At 34.4% G+C, this 20,534-nt stretch overlaps 4 protein-coding genes across 4 annotated transcripts in view; 1 reads left to right on the plus strand and 3 right to left on the minus strand.

The window, feature by feature from the left end:
- Positions 1-3,179, minus strand: part of LOC115997392 (malonate--CoA ligase) — a 7,808-nt gene extending 4,629 nt beyond the window's left edge. Inside the window, exons 1-8 of the mRNA XM_031236937.1 lie at positions 2,838-3,179; positions 2,230-2,399; positions 1,808-1,978; positions 1,266-1,452; positions 1,065-1,153; positions 874-943; positions 679-731; positions 433-540 (exon numbers count right to left, since the gene is read on the minus strand). Of these exons, the coding sequence (XP_031092797.1) occupies positions 433-540; positions 679-731; positions 874-943; positions 1,065-1,153; positions 1,266-1,452; positions 1,808-1,978; positions 2,230-2,399; positions 2,838-2,997 (1,008 nt within the window). The 5' untranslated portion in view covers positions 2,998-3,179. The remainder of the gene's footprint in view (positions 1-432; positions 541-678; positions 732-873; positions 944-1,064; positions 1,154-1,265; positions 1,453-1,807; positions 1,979-2,229; positions 2,400-2,837) is intronic.
- Positions 3,180-7,725: 4,546 nt separating this feature from the next.
- Positions 7,726-8,400, minus strand: LOC115996276 (30S ribosomal protein S17, chloroplastic). Its single transcript, XM_031235457.1, has one exon. It carries the CDS (start codon positions 8,350-8,352, stop codon positions 7,879-7,881), a length of 474 nt encoding a protein of 157 aa, XP_031091317.1. The 5' UTR covers positions 8,353-8,400; the 3' UTR covers positions 7,726-7,878.
- Positions 8,401-13,014: 4,614 nt separating this feature from the next.
- LOC115997226 (photosystem I reaction center subunit VI, chloroplastic) lies at positions 13,015-14,365 on the plus strand. The gene is made up of 3 exons (XM_031236737.1): positions 13,015-13,224; positions 13,630-13,756; positions 14,004-14,365. Exons 1-3 carry the CDS (start codon positions 13,097-13,099, stop codon positions 14,181-14,183), a joined length of 435 nt encoding a protein of 144 aa, XP_031092597.1. The 5' UTR covers positions 13,015-13,096; the 3' UTR covers positions 14,184-14,365.
- Positions 14,366-14,422: 57 nt separating this feature from the next.
- LOC115997225 (rop guanine nucleotide exchange factor 12-like) lies at positions 14,423-17,315 on the minus strand. Its single transcript, XM_031236736.1, has 7 exons — positions 16,993-17,315; positions 16,771-16,887; positions 16,481-16,635; positions 16,048-16,122; positions 15,691-15,960; positions 15,281-15,601; positions 14,423-15,161 (listed from the first exon to the last, which is right to left on the minus strand). Exons 1-7 carry the CDS (start codon positions 17,054-17,056, stop codon positions 14,781-14,783), a joined length of 1,383 nt encoding a protein of 460 aa, XP_031092596.1. The 5' UTR covers positions 17,057-17,315; the 3' UTR covers positions 14,423-14,780.
- Between the last annotated feature and the right edge of the window lie 3,219 nt (positions 17,316-20,534).

Raw genomic sequence — 20,534 nt, forward strand, 5'->3', positions numbered from 1 at the left:
TTTTTTAGAAAATGAGCATAATTATTTTTAATTTTAAATATTTAAAATATACAATGGTGGTGGTGGTGGTGGTGGATTGGTGGGTAGGTGGGGTGGTGGGCGGGGATGGGAAAGGGGTTGGGGTGGTGGCGGTGGGGGGGGGGGGGGGGGGGGTGGCGGTGGTGCATAAGTAATGCATTGACAACAGGCATTCTGTAGATTCTTAGACAATATAATGAGCATGCTGATGTAAACATTTAAGAGTAGATTAGTGCATTTAGTCTGACTCAATCTTTGATGCCAACTAAAGCCAAAGAAATGTTTAGCCATGGAAACTTCAAGAATTACAGGCAACGACCAAAAAAACAAAAACAAACAAATCAAAACAAAAATTATGATTATACCATAAAATGACCACAATATTCATTAGCTTGCAGAAATGAGCATACTTACTCCAGTGAATACTGTTATTGCATCATCAGATTTACTCCCATCTATAGGATATGATTCACGCCATCTCTGCCAAATTCCTCTCACTCTGAATTTCGGCATGAATTCAACCTTCAAAAATGCAAAGCAGATACGTGACTATGAGGGTATTGCAACCAAGCAGAACGGGTGTTGTAGGTGAAAGCCCAATATCAGTAAAGTACATAATAAAACTGATTTTAATTAAATAATTTGATTCATAGAAGTTACCTTGGAACCTGCATAGATAGGTGCAAATAAAGCATTAAAAAGCCCATGCACATGTTCATCGAAAGTTAAGGATTGGCATATTAATCTTCAAGCCAAGCTAATCAAATAAGAATGATGCAAAAGCACAGATGGGTGAGTATAATATAAACGGAAAATTCTGTAGTCTGTACAATTAAATATAGCATTTTTGGATATGGTGTAGAGGTAGACAGTGCAGGAAATAATCATTGGATGTGTATTCCCATGCGTTTGTTAACATTTGGACCTGAACAACAAAAATTTAAAAATTGTAAATGCACAGAAAATAAAGTAAATTGTTCAAATACAAAAATACATCTATCATTGTGCCTAAGGAAGCATAAATGAACATAATTCCTGAAGCACACCTGTGCTAGGACGGTTGTATGTGTGTGCACAACTCCTTTTGGTCTCCCTGTAGTACCACTAGTGTACAAAATCAATGCTGGGTCCTCTCCTACATTATTACAGGAAATAATAAAAAAGAAACATTGTATCTAAACTCCACAATTTATTAAAAAAATGAAATAACAGTATAGTAAACTAGAGAGTAAGCACATCATATTAACCTTGTACATTTTGGGAGAATTCAAATTGCAGTACTCTTTTACCACCATTACTCTCATTGTGTAACTGGGTATGATCAGTGGATGAAATGGGAATGGTGGGAAGGAAAGACAATTGAGCACCAGTCTTAGCTGCAACACTGGTCATAATTTCCCTATGATCTTCGGTACTCAAAATCATAGAGATGTCCTAACAGTCAAATTGAGATAAAAATTCAACCAAATTAGTAATGGATGGAAATAAATGATACCGATTACATAAACATCACATATTAACTACGGCTTATGGAAGGAGAGATATAATATTATAATCAGCCTCATTAGAAATGACAATCATCTCAAGTAAGGACTAAGGAGTTCGGAGTCCAATAAAAGTACCATAAGAAGTACACATCAAGTATTATTTACTTCTACCACCCCAACCAGCAAAAACAACTAGGAAGGTTAGATTCTACAAAGCATGCCAACCAACTTGGAAGACAAGAACATGGAACTTAAGCTGGCAGGAAAATATTAAATAAAAATTGTGGAAACAAAGGGCATACCGAATCATTCATCACATGTAGGAGCTCGGTTTCTGGGTAGCTTAAAGCAAGAGGGACAGCTACACCTCCGCAAAGCCAAGTCCCCAGTATTCCAGCAACAAACTCAGCACAGGGTTTAGCCACAATTCCAATTCTTGCTCCACCAAGATCTTTCTGTTGTATACTATCTCCCTACAAGAAAGAAATGATAAGTTGCAAACAACAAAGAAATTGCAAGTGGTAGTCAACTGCAAAGAATGTGAGACTCGGAGAAAAGAAGTGAAACAAAGAAATCCATTCAAAGAATCTAGAAAACATAATTTCGTCTAAATTCTAAAACTAAATACAAAGAGCTTGCATTCATTAGCTTGAGCCAGCTGACTTGCTACCATTCTCTTCGAGATGATGATCGTGAAATAATAAAAGGTCGTTTTCAAACTCACATTTTTCTGGTGAAGATTGGTTAACTGATCATGTATCCTTCCAGCATATGAGATTAGTTGAAGGTAACTGCAGCACTTCTGATCATCTTTAATGACAATATTCTGCTGAGATTCAGGCGACCAGCTAGCTATTTCTTTAACAAGCTCCATAAATGTACTAATATGTGGAGCTGCAAAGTAAATGAAATTGTAAATTGCAAACAAGGAATGCTATCTATAATCCAAAGAACAGAAATTATGCTAAGAAACACAGAGCTATATAACCAGTAAAGTACACAATCAGAACTGCTATATCAGGGAATCATCAGTGTTTCAAGATACAATATTTTCATCCATGAAGCAATCATCTCCTCCCCCAAATTATAGAACTCTCTTTTAACAAACACACTGAGAATCCCCATCTCTGTTTTCCTGTCCATTAGTATGAAATATTTCACTGCTAACCCACATTAACATTCAATTACACATTGCTCAGAACATTCCATACCCAAACTAAATTAAACATCAAAATTCAAAAACATGCTCAACTTTATGCACTTCATAACATAAAGTAACCAAAAAACAGTGAGGGTGTCAATTTTCATTGAAGAAAAGAAACAAACACTTACCAGAAGAGAGGAGGCGAGAGTGGTTGGAGATAAAGGTGCGGCCTTTGCAAGAAAATAAACGAGTATGAAATGAAGTAATAATGGTATAATGGTGAGGAAGAGACGTGGGTGGTTTGAGAGTGAGAAAGTGATTGAAGCGGGACATAAATGAGCTTATCATCGTGTTAAAGATTAGTTGCTTGTTGGTAAAGCTTAAAGAAAATTTATGGCGACTCAACCATAATGGCGGCGAAGTCACTGCAGTGTGACGTGGAAGACGTCGGCGGCTCCGGGTTTTGCGCTTTTGATCGGAGATGGGTCAAGCTCCGGTTTAGGGAGTTTAATATTTGTGAAATCAGCGGGCTGTCAGTCATTCATTTCTTCCCCACGACTGGAATCCCCACAGAATTTTTCATTTTTGGTTTTTTTTTTTTCTTTTTAAGTTACAGTATTTCACCCGTGTAATGCATGGAATATAATATGTCATGAAATATAAATTGTCACGATGAGTTTTAAAAAAGCAAAAAGATGAAAAATATACTAAAAATGTAATTATAAATTATAATAATATAGTAAAATAAAGATGTCAATTGCGCTAGCATATTTAGTTTCGAGTAAGTCTTGTTGAACTCCTAAGGTTATGATATTTTTGGTTAAGTTCTAAATTCTCGGCCATAACGCTAAAACCTTGAGCTCTTTGGTGTGGGGCTAAGTAAAATTTTTGACATTTTCAAATTAATAAAATATATTAAATATGAGTTTACATATAAACTTCATATATGTAAATTTGACACTACTTGTGAAACAAATAATAGTCTAAAGTGATTCGTGATATCGAATTAGCCCACCATATTTCAACCTAGTCCCTTCAAACCATCATACTTATTGAGCTAAAATTTTTTGCATGATGCACACACGATATATGCAACTTTTCCAGCACTAGATATTTAGGTGGATGACATGTCTATTAAAATGAATAGAATAAGACCAAATAAAAAACTCCTAGCCAACAAGATATTTAGTCTTAGAGCATTCTTAATAGTGACGTCTTTTTACAGTTTTTGATGAGTTTTTGTAAATGTGATTAGGAAAGAAAAAATGAGAGTGGAGAAAAAAAAAACAAATTTGATTTAAAAAATAAAATAAAATAAAAAACAAAAAAAATTGCCAGATGCGTCTCTAACGCATCTGACACGCCCGCTGGGTGCCTGTTGTGCGCAACTCTCTTTCTCCATTTTCTCTTTTTGCGTAAATTACTGTTCCAATAACCTTGATTTGCAGATGAACCTCAAACTTCTCTCTCTTCTATGTGGCAATTGTAGCCTTAAAAATCGTGAATAAACAATTGTTATGGATGCTCTTAGAGAATGGACCACAAAATCAACAAGTCTTATTCAATCAAAGACAATTCTACGCACAAAACACCAACTACTCTATTATGAATCAATAAATCAAATTTCCACACACTCTTCCTTTAACCAACTTATAATCAACAGGTAAAAGATTTAAAAACTTTACTAACCCAATGATAAGGTAAAAGCCTCTTTTCATGGGTCAAGATCTTTTGAAATTGGTTAACAAGGAAGAAAAGTTTAATTCATTTTCAAGCACAAAATGATTCACAACGAAAAAAAATGTGAAAGAATGTGGGTATTTTGAAGGTTGTATGGCTAAATCCTAACGCCTAGTTAAATCATTCTCGTGCAAGTGTGTAGCATGTAACTCCGCAATAGTATAAAGCAATTTCTAGAACTATGATACTATTATGCATAAGAGCTATGATATGATTGTGTATATATAGTGTAATGAAATCGCAAAACATAAGAGACCATTTTATGTATGCTCATTATCCTCTTATCCAAACTCTCAAAAAATGTCACTCACATCTCCTATTCTTCATAATGGTAACAAAATCACTACTAGTATGGCGTTTAATAGTTGGATGTATCATTGCCAATGCCATGTTAGATTGAAAGTATCATAATTGCAATATTAAATGTTTAAAATGCGGATAATTAAATATATAAATACACATATATAATTATTTAAATAAAAATAAATAAATATATTAATATAATGCACGCATGATGCACACACGGAGTTAATTATTTTTCTTTTGTTACACTGTCCTAAACCAATTAAACCGGTTAAAACCAAAAAAAAATAACAAAAGAAAAATATGAAGAGACAAAAATACCCTTACTAAAAATATGAAAAGTCATGAAAAAGACTAAAAGTGTCTAAAAAATAATAGTCTTGAATGTTAAATGACAAAAATCATAATCTGAAACTAAATTTGAAATTGACACCAAAGACAATGGACCTCTTGTGGAATTAATATGCAACTTCCCATCATTAGAAGTTTAGTTGGATGGCATGCCTATTAGCACCTTACTCATATATATATTGGTTAAAAGACATCATGCTTCTATTCTGTATGACAGCACAGAACATGCCTATTCTGTGAGTAGTTAAACTTAAACTTGATTTCGTTGAAGTTTGTCCTGATTTGCATTCAAACTATGATGATTGCAAGACATCTAGAAGACAAAACTAAGTGCCTTCCAGGATGTTTCTTTGAAATTTCCAACAGCTCTTCAGTACACCAATGTATAACCATATTTTTGTCTTTCGATTTTACAGTGTTCCCAGACTAAATGTTCTACTTGCACTTTTGCAGTCACCAGTGCATTAGGAAATGCCAAACCTACAAAAGCCCAAAGGGCATGGTTTTGGGAAATGCAGTCACAAGTGTTTGGTCATCTGCAAATTATGCTATGGACCTGAGGAAACGGAGCCACTAACGGCACTGTTACTCTATACACGCGTTTTGAACCTGGGTCCACCTTGCAATATGGACTTGTATCCAGGTTCAAAACGCGTGTATAGAGTAACGGTGCCGTTAGTGGCACCGTTTCCTCAGCCAATGATTTTTATTTTTTTTTGGTAAATATAGAGTTCAAAAATTGTGAATATAGAGTTATGCAATTGTAAATATTGAGTTCTGGAAGGGGCAACTTTATTGTTATTGCAATCTGGTTCCTTATTTCCTTGTACCAAAAATTATAGCTTGTAGCGAAGGAGCAACTTTATTTCCTTATATTGCCACATTTTCGAGAGACAGGATGCTAGACTTACCCTTGCACCGGGCTCCACCCAACAATATGCATTATTGTTACTGCAATAGTGCAATCTGGTTCTGTAATGACATATTGTGAATCCTGCAACACTCAGCCTTAGCTTCAAATTTCAATCAAGGTCTCACAGAAATAGCAATCTGCTTAGAATACGCATATCTTAAAGTACTGTAGTCTTATATCACAGCAACTATTGTTGTTAGAATCTAGATACATATATGACCGCAAGTAAATATGGCAACCAGATTGATGGAAAAATGCATACTATACTACACTACTTTGCAAGTCCACATTATGAAAGAAAGTGTCACATGCAAATTGCTAAATTACTAAAGAAAAATTTTCACTTTGTCATCGGTCATAGGCAACTTTAAGTGCCATCAGCCAAATCAAGAATCACAGACAATAGTGTTCCGGAGATAACTAAGATCAAGTCATAGACAAGTAGTGTTCAGTAAGTTGTTGTCCATTCTGGTTAGATAATTATTCAGGGTAGAAAGTAATATATGTGAAGACGTGTTAAATATAAAATACTTACACTAGTCAAACCAAGGTTGCATAAAAGTATAACACTAGTCTTAAGAAGGGCAAGTAACTTAACAATCCTAACACAAATATCTTGATAGCTTTTAAAGTATGGAATATACAAATAGTTTATGACCCTACAAGTCTATAATCAGGCAGTCACAACACTCTCAAACATCTTGCAGAAGTATGAGTGCAGAAAAGTGCGCCAAAAGTTTTGATTGAAAATTTTTTGCTAGTCTCGCTGCACAAAACCAAGCTTCCACTTAATGGCAGTGGTTGTGTATTTGCAGATCCTTTCTCACAATCAATTAGGTGTCAAATGCTTAAGACATCTAACAACTCCCGCATTTCAATATAACTTGGTTTTGTGAAACAAGCCTAGCCAAGATTCAAGAACCTCCTTCTAGAACTGTTCAAACCTCACAATGAGCGCAAGTAACTTATTGGATGAGGGTTTACAGGATTCCTAAAGGCATATACTGCAGTGATGACAATCCTAACACGAATACCTTGATAGCTTTCAAAGTATGGAATATACAAATAGTTTAACGCCCTACAAGTCTATGAGCAAGCAGACATGACACTCTCAAACATCGAGCAAAGGTTTGAGGGCAGTAAAGTGCACCAGACAGTTTAGATTGAAATCCAAAATAGCAAATATACTAAATCAGGATAATGGCCTTCCATAGATTGAAATTTTTTATCTAATCTCGCCTCTCAGAGCCAAGCTTCCACTTATAGCAGTGGTTGATTATTTCCAGATTCTTTCTTACACAATCACAATCAATTAGGTGTCAAATGCTAGAGACACTAACATCTCCAGCATTTCAATATAACTGGTTTTGTGAGAAAGGCCTAGCTAAGAATCCCCCTTATAGATCTGTTCAAACCAGAATTGCAATCTTCTGTTAGACAAATGATAGAACATCTTAATTCACATTAGCCGTGTTTGGTAAAATAATTAGCTTATCAGCTAATTTTGGCTTATTTGACTACTATTAACTGATTGACTTATTTAAAAAATTAATATAAGTGTTTAGTTAATCAACTTTTGGTAACTCCAAAATGCTAAAATTCAAAAAACTCTTCAAAACAACTTTTGAAGAGAAATTACACCAAATAAATATCAGCTAACCGCTAATTTACCAAACACATTTCTACAAACAACTAATGTTATCAGCTAATTATACCTTCCAATTAATCCAATCAGCTAAAAGTCATTTACGGAACAGTGTCATTGTCAATTCAGGAGTGAGCAAGCAAGAATACCCATAAATCAAGATCAAACATTCATTATTTAACACATTAATCAAACTACACAATGATAAGTTCACTAGCAAAAATTCAAGAAAACGCAAAACACAATCAAACTTTGAATACCAACAAAGCCACCAGTTCTAATCACTCTCAGTCTGCTGGGACTCCATGGGAAGCCCAAGCTCCTGGGACCCGGAATCCTCCTTGGGCTTGCGCTGATTCCTGGGAGGGGCAGGGATGGCAACGAAAGTCTTGGTCTTGCTAATGGGGCGGCTCTTTTCAAGCTGAACAAAGTCCCCAACTTTGAACTGGTTGGAGGGGTCGTGAGCCTGGTACTTCTTCTTCACCCTGTACCTGCGCTTGTACTTTGGGTGCACTGTGAGGCGGACAACCTCCACGGCGACAGTCTTGTCGTTGGTGGCGCAGACCACGCGGCCCTGCATGACCTTCATAGCCCGAATTGCGGGGAGGAAAGCGGGTTGGGGAGCGGAGATGCAAGAAGAGGGCTTTGAGAGATGGGACAGAGAGGAGGAGCCATGGAGGAAAGGGGTAGCGAGGGTGAGGGATTTGAATTGGGAGATTGGAAGTTGAAGAAGAGGAGAGGCGAGTGGCATTTTGAGAGAGTTTGGATAAGAGAGAGGATGACCAGCACAAAGCCACAAAGGTAATAATTATATTTCGCAAAATCGCAATTTCATTACAATACTTCAATTTCAGCTAGGGCTTGCGGTTTCGGAGGTCTTTTTTTTTTTTTTTTTAATAGTAAATGAATTTTTTTATTTTTAAATGAAAAATGTTGGTGGACAGTATTGTTGTGAATAATAATAAGAATAGAGTTAGTTGTCATAAAAATAATAATAATAATAATAATAATAGAGGTTCTTTAAAAAATAATAATAATAATACTAGAGGAAGAAAGGGGTAATTTGATATTGATGTTATTTTGGAATGAATTTCACAAGAAGAAATGTTGGGTATTTATAGGGATTAGGGATAGCATAAGATTAAATAAATACTATTTATATAAGTAGGAATTGTGTGTATGTTGATTTTGGTTGCATAAAATTGCTGAATCTTTTGTTTCAGATGATAAGATGCTTTAGGTATTGACCCTAAAATGTACCTTGATATTTCACAATTGCATTCCTGCCCCTTGTTATTATTATATGTATTTGTGCATTTACTTGTAAGCTAATGATCTTATCAAAATTGTAGTCTATTAAATCTGAACAAGTTGATTTTTACATGCTGGACTTTGAGCAGTCCTTATATCGTGGACCGCGGTCCACAATGCATTGTGGACGGTGATCCCAAAACGACGTTGTTTCAGTAAGTGGGAGACGGAACCCGTAATTGACACTACAATTCATCTCAAAAGATACTGTCTTATATTTGTTTTGATATTATCGAATGAAACTGTATTTATATTGAAATGTAACTGTAGTTGTGTTGAAATGTAACTGTAGTTGTGTTGAAATGTAACTGCAGTGTATATGAACTGATACTGAATAATAGTTTCACATTTGTGTTTTATATTATCGAATGAAACTGTAGTTATATCAAAATGTAACTGTAGTTGTGTTGAAATGTAATTGTAGTGTATATGAACTGATACTGAATAACAGTTTCACATTTGTGTTTTTATATTATCGAATGAAACTGTAGTTATATCAAAATGTAACTGTAGTTGTATTGAAATGTAATTGCAGTGTATATGAACTGATACTGACTACTAGTTTCACATTTGTGTTTTATATTATCGAATGAAACTGAAGTTATATCAAAATGTAACTGTAGTTGTATTGAAATGTAATTGCAGTGTATATGAACTGATACTGACTACTAGTTTCACATTTGTGTTTTATATTATCGAATGAAACTGTAGTTATATCAAAATGTAACTGTAGTTGTGTTGAAATGTAACTGCAGTGTATATGAACTGAAAGTGAGTGGCGCGAATTCATCTGTTTGTTTTCATTAATCAAAACAACGTCGTTTTGATGCACGGTCCATAATGCATTGTGGACCACGGTCCACGATATAATTTGCGGAGGCGAGTTCCGAGATCCTTAGACGGGTATTCTCATTATTGGCCACTTTGTTGACTTCAATATTTGTTGTATTATGTAGTCCTTGCTCAAAAGGTGTTTACAACTATTCTATTCTTGTGACTTCATTGTCTTTCCTTGCAGGTGTGTTGTTTGATGTGGGCATGGCAATGCTTGGTGCCTTGGACCGACCATCTTTTTAATTCAGCTTTAGTTGTAATTGGCTTGTCAATGGAAAGCCATGTTGAAACCAGAAGTTTACTTTTTTTAACCAATTGGGTTTATGTACATTTTCATAAGCTCTTTTATTGAACCATGAATTTGTGTTTTCAAAAAAAAAAAAAAAAAAACCATGAATTTGTAGTTATATGCCTTGGCACAGAAAATTAACTGCCAACTATTGTTTCGTTTCTACAGTATAGTATATTTTACACGTGTACTCTGCAGTGTATATGAACTGATACTGAATAATAGTTTCACATTTGTGTTTATATTATCGAATGAAACTGTAGTTATATCAAAATGTAACTGTAGTTGTGTTGAAATGTAATGTAGTGTATATGAACTGATACTGAATAACAGTTTCACATTTGTGTTTTTATATTAGAATGAAACTGTAGTTATATCAAAATGTAACTGTAGTTGTGTTGAAATGTAACTGCAGTGTATATGAACTGAAAGTGAGTGGCGCGAATTCATCTGTTTGTTTTCATTAATCAAAACAACGTCGTTTTGATGCACGGTCCATAATGCATTGTGGACCACGGTCCACGATATAATTTGCGGAGGCGAGTTCCGAGATCCTTAGACGGGTATTCTCATTATTGGCCACTTTGTTGACTTCAATATTTGTTGTATTATGTAGTCCTTGCTCAAAAGGTGTTTACAACTATTCTATTCTTGTGACTTCATTGTCTTTCCTTGCAGGTGTGTTGTTTGATGTGGCATGGCAATGCTTGGTGCCTTGGACCGACCATCTTTTTAATTCAGCTTTAGTTGTAATTGGCTTGTCAATGGAAAGCCATGTTGAAACCAGAAGTTTACTTTTTTTAACCAATTGGGTTTATGTACATTTTCATAAGCTCTTTTATTGAACCATGAATTTGTGTTTTCAAAAAAAAAAAAAAAGAACCATGAATTTGTAGTTATATGCCTTGGCACAGAAAATTAACTGCCAACTATTGTTTCGTTTCTACAGTATAGTATATTTTACACGTGTACTAATTGCATATTTATTCTTAACAGTATAGTATATTTTACATATATGTACTAATTGCCCCATCTATATGTGGATGCATTGATCTGATCTATTCCAATGATATTAATTTTCTAGTCTTAGAGGAAATTTAGATTTTATTGACTATGAATTTGGCACTGATGATGGAGTCCAGAAGCAACACGAGAAAGCCCCTGCGCTACAAAGCTGGTTCTAGTTTTGTTAAATTTGCCGAAGATGGATATGAAAAGAAAGGATCAATTCAAGAGGCCTTCTTTGTAATGGATATCTTGGCATTTCTTGTAATATCTTCTATCGTTCTTTAAGTACATTAAAACTCCTTTCAATACAACTTCGTAACGATAAATGAGCTCGATTTGAAAGTAGTAATGTTTACATTTATAAACGTACATATAGGCCTGTTTGGTAAATGGTTGTTCGCTGATTGGGTTAGAATGTATGATTAATTGATAACATTAGTTGATTGTAGAAAGTTGTTTGATAGATTAGTTGTTAAGCTGATAGCTGTTTGGTTTAAATTTTTTAATTGCATATTTATTCTTAACAGTATAGTATATTTTACATATATGTACTAATTGCCCCATCTATATGTGGATGCATTGATCTGATCTATTCCAATGATATTAATTTTCTAGTCTTAGAGGAAATTTAGATTTTATTGACTATGAATTTGGCACTGATGATGGAGTCCAGAAGCAACACGAGAAAGCCCCTGCGCTACAAAGCTGGTTCTAGTTTTGTTAAATTTGCCGAAGATGGATATGAAAAGAAAGGATCAATTCAAGAGGCCTTCTTTGTAATGGATATCTTGGCATTTCTTGTAATATCTTCTATCGTTCTTTAAGTACATTAAAACTCCTTTCAATACAACTTCGTAACGATAAATGAGCTCGATTTGAAAGTAGTAATGTTTACATTTATAAACGTACATATAGGCCCTGTTTGGTAAAGGTTGTTCCTGATTGGGTTAGAATGTATGATTAATTGATACATTTATTGAACCATGAATTTGTGTTTTCAAAAAAAAAAAAAAAAGAACCATGAATTTGTAGTTATATGCCTTGGCACAGAAAATTAACTGCCAACTATTGTTTCGTTTCTACAGTATAGTATATTTTACACGTGTACTAATTGCATATTTATTCTTAACAGTATAGTATATTTTACATATATGTACTAATTGCCCCATCTATATGTGGATGCATTGATCTGATCTATTCCAATGATATTAATTTTCTAGTCTTAGAGGAAATTTAGATTTTATTGACTATGAATTTGGCACTGATGATGGAGTCCAGAAGCAACACGAGAAAGCCCCTGCGCTACAAAGCTGGTTCTAGTTTTGTTAAATTTGCCGAAGATGGATATGAAAAGAAAGGATCAATTCAAGAGGCCTTCTTTGTAATGGATATCTTGGCATTTCTTGTAATATCTTCTATCGTTCTTTAAGTACATTAAAACTCCTTTCAATACAACTTCGTAACGATAAATGAGCTCGATTTGAAAGTAGTAATGTTTACATTTATAAACGTACATATAGGCCTGTTTGGTAAATGGTTGTTCGCTGATTGGGTTAGAATGTATGATTAATTGATAACATTAGTTGATTGTAGAAAGTTGTTTGATAGATTAGTTGTTAAGCTGATAGCTGTTTGGTTTAAATTTTTTTCTCAAAAAGCTAATTGAAAAGATTGTTTTGAGTAGCCTTTTGAATTTTAGTATTTTAGAGTTACAAAAAACTTATTAACCAAACAACTAATAATGGTATAAAATTGACTGATAAGCTGATTATTTAGCAACTTTTTTTAGTTAGCCCCATGATGGTGTCTATGGAGTAGAAAATTGGCAGATGACACAATCTAATAACAGATAGGCTTATCCATGCATAATCCATGTGGCACCACATAAATGGGACTTCATATCCCTAAAAAGATACCCACAACGCCAAGTGTCTCCATAGAATCCACGCAAAAACATCAAAAACCCACCCGCGCTGGATTCAACACTCTAAACATATCTAAAGAATCAAGAACTGAAAATCCATTTTTGTTTGGAGCGAAAGAAAGAAAGGCCATGGCATCCCTAGCAACCCTTGCTGCTGTCAAGCCCACCACCGTCAATGGCCTTGCTGGGAGCTCCATTAATGGAACCAAGCTCCATGTTAAATCATCTCGCCTCAACTTGAAACCCTCCAAACCCAGGCAAGATCCAATCTTTACTCTTTAATCTGTGCGTGCTAGCTATCCTGCTTTTGTCTTTCCTAGTAAAAGTACTACTTGTGTTCAAGGATTTAAAATCTCATTTTGGTAAAAGAAACACAGTTTTAACATTTTGGCTAAGTTTAATTTGAGTTAATCTTGTGGCAACCCCAACCAATTTGGTAAGTCAATAAGTCTTGACTTGGTAAGTACAAATTTATAAGTTCGAATCTCAATGAGAGCAGTTTATTAGCCTTCTTGGTTTAAGTCGGCTGGTACTAGCGCACTCTCGGGTAGTGACTTCGAGTTTCCTGGTTGCCCAAAAAAATAAAAATTGAGTTGATCTTTGTACAGCCAAACTTTCACAAAGTGATGATCTAGAACTGATTGTGTGGATTGTGTGTATAGGGCTGGTGCTATTGTGGCCAAGTATGGTGACAAGAGTGTTTACTTTGACTTGGAGGATTTGGGCAACACCACAGGGCAATGGGACTTGTATGGCTCAGATGCACCTTCACCATACAACTCTCTTCAGGTATATTTGGCTTCATTTTGTTAATATTTTCTACCACTCACCTAATATACATATTGGTACATTTCATCACTATGGAGAAGTTGCTTGTTACAGAGTAATTATTTTGTAGTATACTTGAGTCATATCTTGCATATATCATCATAAGGATAGTAATTATGTTCTTAAATGTTTATGGCGCACGTGAAGTTAGTTTTGTATTTGCTCGTTCTTTAAGGCTCTTCTTTCTTGCTTGGATTGAAATTTGCAGAGCAAGTTCTTCGAGACGTTTGCTGCTCCTTTCACCAAGAGAGGTCTGTTGCTGAAATTCTTGATCCTAGGCGGTGGTTCCACTCTTGCTTACCTCAGTGCAACCGCAGATGGTGATATTCTTCCCATAAAGAAGGGCCCGCAACTTCCTCCTAAGCTTGGACCTCGTGGCAAGATCTAAACATGTTGTCGTTCAAGATTTTCTGTCTTTGTTGTGTCCGACATAAGCTTGTAAGTATAACTGAAGCCTACTAGAGACCTCTATTCCAAGAAGTTCAATATTATGGCCATTTGAAACATTGCTCTCTTGTTAGTTTAATGTTCTTGTGCAATTTCATTTAATTGATTGGGATTGGGATTTCATACGCTTATTTGACAGTGTGGAAATATGATATAATTGTTAGTTTATAGAAGGAACCATATCAAACCAAACAATCTATTTAGGGTATGGAATATCCAAAACAAAAACAATACAAATACTATAATCTATATCTCTCCAATTTCTACAAGGTCATAGACGACTAATTGTAAGCTAGATGGAACTCTTTGGAAGGTGAGTTTTGTTTAGGGTAAGGAATATCCAAAACGGCTGTGCTTTCCAAAATTACACAAGGAATAACTTGGTCAAATACTCAAATCCTACGAGGCATGAACCGATCTTGATATATACATCTCAGCCCGAGCCTTGTCAATCTTGATGAACTCCTAGTCTCCTACCATAAGTCGAGATTCCAGGCTCCTGATCTGAGCTAACCAGCATTGCACAGTTTTAAAATATTTAGTGGCGTGCTGTAGGACTTTTGGAGCCCGCTAAGTTTTCCAAGTAGGAAGTTTTCTTGCTGGTGGTTATTACTAAGCTGGGTGGTTTACTTAGGAGCTTTGCGTCTCTGTCTTTTGCCGATCGATCCTTAGCTCCTTTCTTTGCATTGGCCTCTCCTTTATCCAACTTCTCCCAATCCATGAAATCCCACAGTGTCATTGATGCATTTGCGTCTTTAGCATTTGGAGCTTCTTTTAGAGAATAACTCTTCTTTTTGCTGGCACGGGTACCTTGTGTAGCAGCATCTGCTTGAATAACATCTTCTATTCTTGACAAGACCGTGTAAGCCAGGCTTTCAATTATTCTCGAATAGCTCTCCAGCACTGCGTGCCCAACATCCTAGGAATCAACATAGGAAGAATCTCGTATTTAGACAAACGTTGGAGTACATAACATATGTTCTAGTGCAGGTCTGCTAAGAGCACATAGAAAATATAGCTAATGGCATGAGATCTTACCTTGTTATATTGGATTTTGCTGATATCTAGTGAAGATTGAGGGACTCCAGGGTATCGGTGCTTGATAATGAGCAATATAGTCTCTGCTCTATCTTCAAAGATCTCTCGTTTTTCCATACTGACAGCTTTACTCCAGCTCGACTTTTCATTTTTATAGATCATCTTCCTTTTCCAAATCACTACAGATGCTTCAATCTTATTCTTAAGTTCTACGATTTTATGTTCTGAAGACAACCCCATCGAGGACAGAAAATAATCAGGGTCAAAATATTCGTCCGTGATGCTCTTGTATATCGAGTCTCCCAGGGTGGCTCTACCATTCTGACATCAAAACGCATAAATTTTATTACCCACAAAACTTTTAAGCATGATAGGGGAAATGTAACGAAAGCTTGCTATATATGTGTTACCTTTGGCAGAGATTCTATATAACTCTCCGGGATCTCCATTTCTGCAAGAACTTGAGCATTTATGGCCATGGCTGCTTTGAGAACTTGGTTTACTGCATCCTTCTGAGCCTGTAACCATTTCCTCGAAGATTCAGACAAGCCATTAGGCGGGACCTGAGGAGTTGGTATCCACCATTTGTCGTCTTTCCTGCTATTCTTTCCTTTCTGTGCACCATCATCCTTCGATGGATAGTAGAACTCGTTTTGATCCTTAGAGCTGTCCAGACAATCCTGTCGGTTTTCCATGTATCAGTAACGTGTAAGAATCACAGAGAGAAGTGCAGGCATAGAAAATGCGATGAACTGCAAAAATCTTACAATGAGCATCCCGTCTAGCTTGCGCAGCGCTGGGATGTTCATTTGCAGATCACTTCTCTTCCTAGTTACCATAATCTGTCAAAAAAAGAAGCATGTGTGTTGTTAACTGTGTTGGAAACATAACCAAGAATTCCCAAGATGTTAGTAATAGGTGTGGAAGATTATGAGGGTGTTTGGTAAATAGCTATTAGCTGATTGGGTCAGTGTGTTTGACTAGTTGATAGCATTAGCTTATTGTAGAAAAGTGTTTGGTAAATTAGTTGTTAGATTATAGCTGATTACATGCAAAATGACTTTTTCAAAAAACTGATCGAAAAAAACTGCTTTGAGCAGCTTTTTAAATTTTAGCATTTTAGAGCAATAAGCTGTTACAAAAAGCTAATTAATCTGACTGATAGGCTAACTATGTTACCAAAGAGGGCCTAGAGTATACCTCCATGGGTGTTCCATCTTTTGCTGTTTGTTTGGAAGGGACAAGTTCAACAATGTGGTCTGTAACAGATAAAAGCCAATCTATTTCCTTTCTCCACCTTGCTCTCCTTTCTGGTGCCATTGGCTCCAATCTCTTTATTTCTCCAAAAACAGAAGCTGCATTTTTTGGGGGAAAACACAAACCATAAATGACAATACAACAAAAATGATAAAACTCTAAAACACAACATCAATTTCTTCAAAAAAAAAAAAAAAAACAAACAAAAACAAAAACAAAACACCCATATATACCTGCTGTATTTGTGATTGCATTTGACAAAGCCAAAGCAGACGAAACGCCCTTTCCCCCGCCCGACATATCCTCACCAAGAAGCAGTTTTGCAAACCTCTCCTTCATCATCTCCTGGTCTGCAACAACCCCAGAATTGAAACAAAAATGCATTTAATTAACTATCCATCTATATATATATAAAACATAAATGTGTAGTCTCGCTATCAGTTTATGCTAATTACCTGATCGTTTGCCATTATTGCCCGTATTCTGGCTCCCCGCGTCTGCCTTGATTGCCTGAACCATCTTCTCTGATTCAAGCTAGCCGGATTGCAGATGGGGATTCAGAAAAGCATTAAAATGGGGAGGGAGAGATTTTGTTGAGGGGAATAGAATTGAATGAGAAGAGGACGGAGGAGGAGGGTGAATGAAGAAAAGGAGGCAAATTGAAGTTTGGGATTATATTGATTGATTGATTAATGGTTAAGATTGGAGGGTGTGTGTGTGTTTAAGGTTTGCTGTGGTTTTGGATGGTTGACACAACGTGGGGTGCATGTTTCAGAATGGAATGAACCCAGCCAGACACACACTAAAATATTAACGTTGACAATTAAGGTGTCTGTTGGAGGTTTTGTAATGGTGAGAGAGAATGTGATGGAGAAGATTAAAGATAAATCAAAGTTTTTAATTATATCTTTTTGATTTACGGAAAAGTCAGCAGTTACTATAGAAGGTGCGCATATATAATCATATCCCGGTAAATATAATGGATGTAATTTGAGATCAGTGTTATAATCTTTCCTAGTATAGTATAATTAAGTATTTATTAATTAATTAGTTTTTAACAAATCAAATAAATTTGTATCATCTAAGATATCTCAAATTTGAAGCATAAAAGTTACCATATTACTCATGTTTTAGAAAATATCCGATGCACCTATCAGCTTAATTATGTGTTGTTGTTCCTAAAAGGTTAAATTCCAACCATTCATTATTGTGTGAATCAAGGTCTACATAACTGTGTGGACTATATTATCAAATAATGAATATTCAGTACATAAATAATGCATTTTTAGTATATTAAAAATGTACATTATATTTAGGAAAAATACATTATTTGAGTACTGTAAGTACATTATTTTGTATAATGTACATTCAGTACATGAATAATGTACTTTTAGTATATTAAAAATGTCATTTTTGTTATACATAACAATATGTGGACCATGGTCCACACAATAATTTGTTAATCCCAACTTTAAGAACACCCCGACCTTGGACATTTGAAAGGATGTAAATCATGATAGTTTAGTTGAACACATGAACTATATTTTTACTTAGTGCGCAAAAGGAGCTCATCATTTTGACAACTTATATGTTTCAAAATAAATATAGAAACATTAAGAAATGAAAGAGAAATTAAATAGGGCGGTGTGGCAATTAAGACGTGACTCCCAGACTCCCAGTTAGCTTTGGCAATGATATAGTTTTGTTTAATTTTTTTCAAGTTTAAAAAAGTCAAAACATTGTTTTTTGGTTTAGAATGAAATAAGAAGTATGTACAATTATAAGTATATGTGGCTACTGATTTTTTTTTATTTTTTATTTTTGACAAATATGTGGCTACTGATTAGTTAACTGAGAAGGAAATCACCCATTCACCCCTCGAAGTACTGAAGTTACCTAACATGTAAAATATGCAACCCCATAATATTATTTTGTGAATGAAAGATTTTACTTAAGATTTATTTTTAATGATAGAATGTGGGTTTGAATTTGAATTAATCTAGAGTGAGTTCATTTTCATGATATAATCAGGCAAAATTAGAAAATTTGGTTATCAAAAAATAGCTAGAGGACAAAGAGAGTTGATTTTGTGGGACAATCACAGCTGGCCTTTAAAAAAAATATTAAAAAAGGAATTTTTTTACACTTATTATAGTCATTCTTTAAGAAAATTGGGGAAGGCAACTTTTGTATCGCCACACAGCCGGACATGGTATTTGTCAAACATTTACCAAAAAAAAAAATTGGTATTTGTCAAACATTTTATTTTATTTATTTTTTTAAAATTCTATTTAAAATTATCAAATTCATCGCCATATATGGAAAGAAAAGTACGGTTTGATAACAGAGAATTATAATTTTATTTTCACTTAATTTTCACATAATTTTGAAGACAATTAAATTTCTTCGTTTGGAGGGTCATTTTTCATGAAATTATAATTCTATGGCTCCCCTAAAATTTAATTATGTGGACTTTATAGGAAGAAAAAAGATGTCTTAAAATAAAATTAGCCCTCCTTTTTGTTAACTTAAAATTGATATTTGATCTTTCCTTTTAGATTATAGCGTGTATTGTTTTTCGACTACTATCAATAAAGAACGTCGTTTCTGTGCAATAATCATTCTAGGCCAATCTTAATCAAATATGTTTTCTTAAAACTCTCAAGTATTTAAATTTGATATGTGTATATAGTTTGCTAAATTTTGAACTACAAAATTTTCACTATGTGTGACGATGGTGGGTGTTTTGTATAATGTTCATTCTGTGCGCCGATCTATGCAATAGTGAATGACGTGAGTTGTGTGTTTGTTAACTTTGTTTATAATAGCAAATAAATTCTTTATTTCTATGCAATAGTGATTGAAAATTTGCATTGTTTATAATAATAATAATAATAATATTTTGCACTTTATACTATTTGTTCCCTTTCAATTTCCATATATATCAAACATTAGAAATTAAATTCCCAGTAATTTTATTCCTGCAACACAAACATTGAAATTTAAACACCCACTTTATTTCCACATTATTTGTTTCCCATGAAATTGCAATTCCTTTCCCCCCTTATTCCTTCATTCCAACCAAACGCCCCGTTACTTCTTATTTTTAAAAATATGATGTATACAACTTTCTTTGAGAACTTGAAGGAGTAAAATTTGGGATTACATATAATAAAACTCATATAAAAAATAGTACACCTCCTTAATCAATGATTGCCAACCTTGGCTTCTCCGTGTAGTTGGACGAAGAGGTAGGATTACCGGCTTCTCCTCGAGGAGAAGCCGACAATCCTTTTTTTTAATAGTTTATTTTAAAATTATTTTTAAACTGCAATTTTACCTGTTATTAAATTGAGTTTACCTACAAAAGAAGCTCATTGCACAACTTTAAGAAGTTATTATGGACTAAATTGCATGAAAGTGAAGAGATAAATGAGTTAATGGGAGTTTTTCTTAATTTAGGGGGCTAATTACACTTTGGCTTATAGTTCAACAGTCTATTTGACCTTTATCCTTAAAACTTTTGATAAATAATACCCCCTCTGTCCCATTTTACCTGTCATATTTACTATTCATTGGTCAAACCAACTACTTCTTGTTTACTTATTTTCTTTATTATTTTTTAATTATTTTTAAATTTAATTTGTTGTGTTTAATTGTACTTTTAATGTAGTTTCTTAATATATAAATTTTATATACTAATACTAAACTTAACATTACAAAAAATTGAATTAAAAATAACTTCAGTCAAGCCTCGTTAACCGAATCAGACACATAAAATGGGACGGATGTAGTATTATTTTAAATATTATTATAAATATTTTATATTCTAAATAAAATATGTAATTATACAATTCTATTCATTTCTCATAAAATGAATCAAATACACAAAGATAGTTTTCTGTTGTGCAACTAAACACGAGAAAAAAATATTTTCTGAAAAATGACTCATTTTCCAAAAAACGTTTTTCATAAGTCATTTTTATGCTTTTCTCAA

Source organism: Ipomoea triloba, chromosome 11 (genome assembly GCF_003576645.1).
Source record: "Ipomoea triloba cultivar NCNSP0323 chromosome 11, ASM357664v1".
NCBI classification, from domain to species: Eukaryota; Viridiplantae; Streptophyta; class Magnoliopsida; order Solanales; family Convolvulaceae; genus Ipomoea; species Ipomoea triloba.